Below are 7,799 nucleotides of genomic sequence, written 5' to 3'. Positions count from 1 at the left end.
ACCGCGATCATTCAAACAGCAACAAACCGACAAACACAAATCGATTTGTAAACTGTTGTGATAAAATTCCTGAAAAATCGTGTAAAATGTGAATAAAGTTCGGAAAAAATTGTTACAATCTATTCAAAGCTGTTTATAGCTCTTATCAGTGGAAAGTTTCAATCAGTTTATATAATTTTGATAGTGCTTTTGCAGTTTTAAATCCAACTTCCACACTTCATTAAGGTAAGTGTTGACGTTTGCTTCGGCATGAATCGGGTAGAGCGAAATGAACGACCTCTGATTGAGGTTAAGTACGGCTCTCGGATGAAAAATGGCGCATCTTTAAAATGACGTCGTCCGTTTTGTTTACATTGACGCATTATTTATTAATAATTCAAATTGTGGAATTTTTACATTAGTAAAATGGCACCTCGAAACAAAAAGTCAGCAGCTAAGAAAAAGCAACAAAATGTAATTGAGGAACCCGATGTTGCTAAGGAAATACATCGGCGTACAACTACCAGTGAAAACGTAACCAATCGGCGTAGAATGTATCAACCCCCTCGGGTGTCCCAACCCGTTGCAGAAGATGATTCCGTCATTATGCTGTCTAGTGCGGAGAATACACGGATCACAGTGAATGAACCCTCGCTGATGATGCTGACTGATGTCATGTTGAGACCCTCGACACGACTGAGCAATGTGGATATGACTTTGGAAGAGACAAGTAAAAGTGTTGAAATTAAATTGAAGTTTGTGATGTAACTGTTGTTTTTTTTCCAGTGCGGCCAACGCCACGTAACAGCGCAAGATCGCTTGGACCGGAGGACACTAACATGAGCATTATTAATGTAGTTCAAACACCCGGTATCTATCGTGATAGACCAAAAACATCCTACGATGTACGACGAACGGAGGGATCCGCCGCTGGTGTTGACATGGATAGTTCGATTCGCCCCGTTCGGAATCGTAGTCTGAATAGAAACATTTTTTCGGGAGATTTTTTGACGGTTCCAAGGCGACGTGGTAAAACAGTGTCTAGAAGTATTAGACAAGGGGAACAGGAATCGTTGGAACCTGTTCGAGAGATTAGTATAGCAGCGGATATGAGCAACCGTACTCAAGAACAAGATCTGAACAAAACACCTGCATCTGAGAAAATTAGTGAACCGATGAGACGAGTTCGGACAAGGTCAGCTGCTAAGAAAGAGACACTTCCGGCGACAAGAATCGGAACGAGATCGGCTTCAAGGAGTAGGGAAGTTGTTGCTACGACGCTTGACGATCGAACGAAATCAAATTCCACGGTTAAGAATAAAAACGCCACAAAGGGAAGATCACGGAGGAAGCCGTCAGAAGACGTAAATAAGCAGTCAGATGAAGTTAAGCGAAAATCTGCAGAAAATCGTCAGGTTTCAAAGTCTTCGAAGAAGCGAATCAAGAAACAGATCTTGTCCGCGAAGCAATCCGAATCGGTTGTCTCCGCATTCGAAAAGTCTATAGCAGCTGTCAAAAGCACCGGTGAACCCCAGACTTCTAATGGCAAAGAAATAGCGAATAAAGTAACTGCCGTTGTCAAAATTCCTGATAGGGCTCGGTCTTCTACGAATGGTGAGGACATAGCGATTAATGATGTTGATGTCAAAAGCACCGATCGAACTCGGTTTTCTAATAGTGAGAGTATGATGACTCATAAAGCTGAACAACAACCGAAGAGTGTGAGAGAACCCGAAAATCCTCCAAAGGAAATTTCAAAAGATAACAATATTGACGCTGCCTCCAATGTGTCACAGTGTGCGTCAGATGATCAAACTACTGACCAGGGTCCTGCAAAATTATCAGAATCCGTTCGTTTTTCTTATGTTTCTACTAGGAGGCGTCCTAGATTAAAACTTAACAAGGGTCATAGCGCTGATAAATCTAACAGTCGAAGTGCCATCGTTCCTTCCTCAATACATGAACCTTCGGCAGAATTTCAAGGTGAATTGGTAGCGGATAAGGCGATTCGAAATGGATCAGATACTCGTGTACACGAGCAACCGGAAGAACTTAACAAAAACAGTGAAGAAATTCAGTTTAAATCTCCCAATGCCGAACAGTTCAAAAACGTATCAAAGCGTAGGCGGCCTAGATTGGCTCCTGACGGCTATCAGAATTCATCATCCACAACCGTAGTTTCTACTGATAGAGTATCAGAGAAACGTTCTTCCACTTCATCGGAAGTCAACGAGAATGTTTCTGCTAAAACTTCTGGGTCCGAACTTTCCCACTCCCCTGACAGCACGAAATTTTCGACCAACGTTGCGAGAAGAAGACGTCGAAAAATGTCAGGCGACCGCCAGATCGCTTCCACCAGTGAAGAAGCTCTGCCTCCTACTGCACCTTCTGACAAGGAACAGGTTAGCCAGAAACCACCCTCAGATGACCCTACTTTGGAATCGACTACCAGACGTTATCGCACCAGATCTGCATCCAGAGGTCGACAAGTACCAGCTCCCAAACGGCACAAGTGTTCCTGTTGTTCCGGTTCACACACAGAATCTGCACATCAGCCGAAGGCAGTTACATCGCGAGGTCGTTCTAGAACCCGAAAAGTTTCTGATCTTCCGCAGCATGCTAACCGTTCACGAGGTGAATCAGTTAGACCTGTTGACCCACCGTTGAATCCATCCCAACCGGAGAGCGAAAACGTTGTTGATATTGAAGCTCAAGTGAGTACAACGAATGGACAAATACCCGCACTCGGCACCCGATCCAGTCGGGTACGTAGTAAATCAGTTCTACGCAACGCAAAGAACACCAGCAGTAATGGCGTTACGTCCCGCAGCCGCTCAGTCCCACGCAACGCGCTTCTATCGCCTGTCGCCCGCAAATCAGATCAATCCACCTTGGGAGAGTCCTCTCACGTACCCATATATCGCCGTTATGCTGAAGAAATGGGTCTAACCCGATCAGAAAGTATGAGTAGCCTCAAAGCATTGCTACCGGTGGAACCCATTCCACCGGACGGGGACATATACGCATTCGACTCTCCCAGTCAAACACCGGTTGCTTCGTCGACGACTGGAGGGCCGACAGGAAAGAAAACTAGAACAGCTAGCAAAAAATCTCGATCGGCGGTTACGACGGAGCGCAAGAAAAGAACGACGCCGGCTAAAAAGGCGGCGCATTGTGTGTTCGGAACTGATATGGGACGGATTCGGAGTGTGCTGAAAAAGATTGGGGGTGGGCCAGTTCGGAAGCCGGCTGATAGGAAGGAGTCGATACTGGTAAGTGGCTTATGGGCTAAAAAAGTTCAAGAGCCGAACATAAACGTCGTTTAATACTATTTCCTTCCAGGACACTGCAACTGTCAAATCTTTCCTACAACCATCCGGACTGGCACATGTTCAACGCACGAGTTCTCGCGGTTCATCGCCCGTCTCTAGCTACACCAACGACGATCATCCTTATCAAAACAATAATGAAAACGATTTCGACATCGAGAATATCCCAACCGTCGAAGTGTCTGTACCGCTGTCGCCACCGAAGTTAGCTCCCAACGTCCGGCGGGTCCTGCAGGATAAATCTACCGCCGTCTCAACTCCAGATAAAACACAACCCAACGTGACGATGAACTTTTCTCCGTTGGGAGCTTCCTCCCCGTGGAGGGTACAAAATGAAAACATCCTACCGAAGACGTTTTACTTTTCCCGCTCGAAAGATCTGCTGCCATCGTATGAAAGTGACATTGTCATTCGCCACGTTGACAATCAATCGAAATCACCGACTCGGGAACTTATTACATCGATTGTTGCCCCCGTTCCTTCGAGAAAAACGTCTCCAACTCATCTGGCATCAGAGCGAACAATAAATCCTCACCCGTCACCATCCAAAATGGACGCAATGTTCCGAGGAATCCAAAAGTCCTACGAACAATTAAAAGTCACCAGCGAGATGAGCGATAAGCTCATCTCTGCCATGAGAAAGTACAAATCGAACGTTCACAATCAGACGTCTTTGTTCAGCAAAGGACCGGACGGGTTGTCAGAAGATGAGCGACTGATTGCCCAATTTCGAGAGTACGAAGCCAATATGAAGAAGACGTATCAGAAACTAAAACAATGGTACGAACGATCTCAGCAAGTTCTTGCCCGTTCGATTCGGACGATTGAAAAAGTATCAACGCTGCCGAAAACTCAGGCCCAAAAAGAGATGCTGCAAAACTTTCATCGTCACTCGGAGCAATTCGTTTCGATGATCAACGAGCTGGAATCGGCAATGAATGACTCGAACATTGAAAATATTGCCCCACCTAAAACAGGTGGAACAAGCGATCAACCAGCGTTCAAAGAAATCATTATGCCAACCAGGGATGTCAATAATCCACACAGAAGTCCGTTGAAAACATTGGATATTGTTAACATGCCGCCCAGTTACTCGCCCGTTAAATCTCCTCTGGTGAAGGCTTCGTTCAGTGCCTTTGGCAGCAGCAGTAGCAAACAAAATTCACTTACCAAAAGTCGAGATCGATTCAGTAGGTTGAGCTTGGTTAAACCTTCAACTCATCAAGCGCTACATCCACCCCCAGTCGCAACCCCGAGCCTCGTTGAAATTGACCGTACTGCTGTGGAACCGGTTAATCCAAATTGTTCCTTACCACCAGACGATCCACCGCAAAACCACCCGAAGACAGATCTGTTCGGATTCGAAGAAGACGCCGCCGATGACTGCTTCTCGGAACCAACAGCCGTTAAAATAACGAAAGATACACTGAAGGAGCGCTTGCAAAGTGTCCGCAAAATGCTACCACCTCGGTCTCCAAGCCGAAGTAGAATCATTCCTACCACCAGAAGTGTGACACGCCTACCGAAAGTCATCGGCAGTCCGGCGAAATTACGACCGATTCGTAGTGCATTCATCTCTTCAACACCGGTCGCTGACAAGCGGAAACCACCGAAGCAGCAGACAGAGCCAAACGTATCTGCCATCGCCGACGAACAGGAACCTCCAACGAGAACGGAAAGTCCGCCAGTCGTTCTGTTTGCTGAGCCAGAAATACCCTCGATGGCGCACAGTTCGGTGGTAAGTAGATTTTAAACGAAAAGTGAAGATCAAATTTTTAAAACTTATTTCATCACAGAATCGCACGTACAGCCGAATACCACAGCGTAAGCTCCGACGAAAGCGTAATATCTACCTAGCAGATCTTGGACTAAGCGATGATGACGACGACGACGACGAGGAGACGGAGGTTGGATCGAATGCTTCTGCAGCGGAGGAGGAGGAGTATGTGACCCGAGCAACTAAAGCAACAACTCGAAAACGAAAGAAAAAAGATGTCGTCCAAAGCAGGAAGAAGAAAACCGTTGAACAGGTAACTGTTTGCAATCATTTTCGGTGGAATTGTTTCTCTTTTAATTTAGCGATTTTATAGACGGACGAATTCAAGAAATTTGTGGACGATTTTAATAGCATGTGCGAAGAGGTTAATCGCTTCCCGTTGGTCGTCGAGTAATCCAAACCACGAGTGTGACGAGTCTGAGCATGCAGGTAGGTGTCGATAGAAACTCACCCGAAGCAAAAACAACTTTCAGAGTATATTTTAATACCAGTACGTTTTTAAAATTAGTCAATGCTTGTGGCTTAGACCGTAAGCGGCATTATCTTTTTGTTTATCCTAGAAGGAGTTTGTTTTTTGAAATATTTTACAACGATATATGTATCTTTTAGGGTCTTTTGCGTAACACCTTTATGTGCGTGATTTTGTTGGGTTACGCACCAATATACTGTACTAGTTACAAATGGAACTGGCTTTGCTTCGAAATAGTTTGAAAGAATGCCCATGCCGAATGGAGTACTAAACCTAATGGCGTTGTTTGACCCCGAAACTGAGTCAGGTTCTAACCCCAACCGCTGTCAGTTCATACATTTTGACAGTAGTTGGGATTAGAAACTGACTCAGTTTCGCTTCAAGCAAAAACGACATAATTATCCAAAGACGTCGCGAGGGACTGACTTGGACTGGTAAATACGAGCAGCCAGTTAACAGCAAATCGCAGCGGAAATGTCATTTTATTTTGAGCGACTTGACACGATTAACACAGCTGAATTATCATGAAACTATGTAGTCATCAGGGCAGGAAAATTTCGAAAAATGAATTGATTGCTGTTCGAAGCTTCACGAAGCACCTTCTCAAGCATACCACATGCAATCGATGAGTTTGACACAATCGCTGCGAACATTTAGGGGTAAAACTTATCTCTGCTCGGACGAAGCGAGCTTCGCTTCTAGTTCGCTCTTTACAATGTTCGAAAAAGTTCACATTAACCTTAGAAGCACACATCGTCGAACACGAGGTAAGCTCTTGGCTCGTGGTTTTTGCGTTTTTGGAACATTTCCACAGAGTTTCGAAGCGATATTCGGTGAACACATATAAAGCGAATGCTTCGTTTATTTGAGAATCGCGAACATCGAAGTTTTATATCGCTTCAAGCATCAGCATCATGAGGCCACCGCGAACATGTTCGCTACGTGACTATCTGTCTTAAAATCTTAAACTGTAAATCTTATTTTGAGTATAAATAAAATGGATTATTTTAAGATTATAATTTAGGATTTAGGGATTAGGTGCGTCGCATACCTTACCAATTTATGAACCACGAGTTTGAATGAGCGTAGTGGTAGTGAAATTCAAATTCTTTTTTTCGGAATACAATTATGTTTACTAGCTACTTTGATTGCAAACTCGTCTTTTCTTCTTCAATCGGAATATATTTTCCCTGCCAAGGAGTTTAGGTGAAGATGTATAAAGTATGTTTAAGGGGGTAAGGGTTTCAGCGTGAAAAAATGTTTTTTGGTGAAATGACTCTTTTGGATGAAATGATACATTATAATATACAAAAGTTTTGATCAATTCGCTTCGCCCAAATTTCTAAAAAAATCGCAAATAGTGTTTTTTAACGCTAAAACCATTACCCCTCTCTTAATAATCTCCCTATCTAAAACAAATTCTTCCTAAAAAGAACAATTTTCGGATGGAATCTCACTGCTGACGTCTGAGTTCAGTTAGACGGCGAACTTCAGTTATTTGCATCCACTGAGGGGTAGTTAGGCGTAGTCCGTTGGCCTTTGTTTTCAACTTGTTGCGGTTTCTAACGTTCTTGCGCAACATTCCTAAATCGGCTAGTCATATTCACTCAATAATATGCGATGATTTGTGTGTTAAACGTTATTTTTAATTTTACCAAATGAATTTATTAACAAATACCTACATACTTGAATCCATTATTATTGTCATTAATTGAATTATAATTTCTTGGCATCTGTACCAAACCAAGAGGAAAGCTTCCAAATGATTTTTATAATATTGTTTTATAAGTTTATTGGTTGATTACCTAATCACAAGAGACAAAATATTTATTTTCAAACATTTTCGACAGAATCTGTTCACTTAATACATGAAGTGTCAAACTTATTACATGTTCCACTTTTATGAAATTTATTTCCTGACTCCTGTACATGTGTTTTGTGATAAATAATGAGAAGGATATTCCAACTTGTTTGTATTGTATTTGTTAACTAATTACTGATGGAGAAACGCAAAGAACTTACAAACAATGTTCTAGTGATTTTTTTTGTTGGAAATCCAAAAACAATTCTGAAAAGGACAAAATTTGGTTTATCTTCTCCATGATGTAATCTTCCCTTATTTGACTTTTACTAATAAAAAATAAAAGAAAGAAATCTGTAGGGCCCCTGTATTTTTTTTTTAATCAGTTATAGCCGAAATGCTTTATGTAAGGGAAATCTCGGAAAATGAGAAGCGAAATAAATA

The 7,799-nt window shown here is 42.8% G+C and overlaps 1 protein-coding gene across 1 annotated transcript; it reads left to right on the top strand.

Annotated features, from left to right (window-relative positions):
• On the top strand, positions 1–5,750 carry LOC131677351 (uncharacterized). Its single transcript, XM_058957107.1, has 6 exons — positions 1–225; positions 402–709; positions 766–3,251; positions 3,322–5,046; positions 5,105–5,338; positions 5,399–5,750. The coding sequence occupies exons 2-6, from the start codon at positions 406–408 to the stop codon at positions 5,477–5,479; spliced, it is 4,830 nt and encodes a 1,609-aa protein (XP_058813090.1). The 5' UTR covers positions 1–225; positions 402–405; the 3' UTR covers positions 5,480–5,750.
• The last annotated feature ends 2,049 nt before the right edge of the window (positions 5,751–7,799 follow it).

Source organism: Topomyia yanbarensis, chromosome 1 (assembly GCF_030247195.1).
Source record: "Topomyia yanbarensis strain Yona2022 chromosome 1, ASM3024719v1, whole genome shotgun sequence".
Classification (NCBI taxonomy): Eukaryota; Metazoa; Arthropoda; class Insecta; order Diptera; family Culicidae; genus Topomyia; species Topomyia yanbarensis.
The sequence above is the reverse complement of the archived record's forward strand: the minus strand, read 5'-3'. Positions and strand labels throughout refer to the sequence as shown.

What these genes read in the sequence shown, in the direction of transcription:
- LOC131677351 (XM_058957107.1), top strand. Translation starts at nt 406, where the DNA reads ATGGCACCTCGAAACAAAAAGTCAGCAGCTAAGAAAAAGCAACAAAAT. An exon ending in TATGACTTTGGAAGAGACAA is followed by an intron (nt 710 to 765) that starts GTAAAAGTGTTG and finishes TTTTTTTTCCAG; the next exon opens with TGCGGCCAACGCCACGTAAC. An exon ending in AGAAGAAAACCGTTGAACAG is followed by an intron (nt 5,339 to 5,398) that starts GTAACTGTTTGC and finishes GCGATTTTATAG; the next exon opens with ACGGACGAATTCAAGAAATT.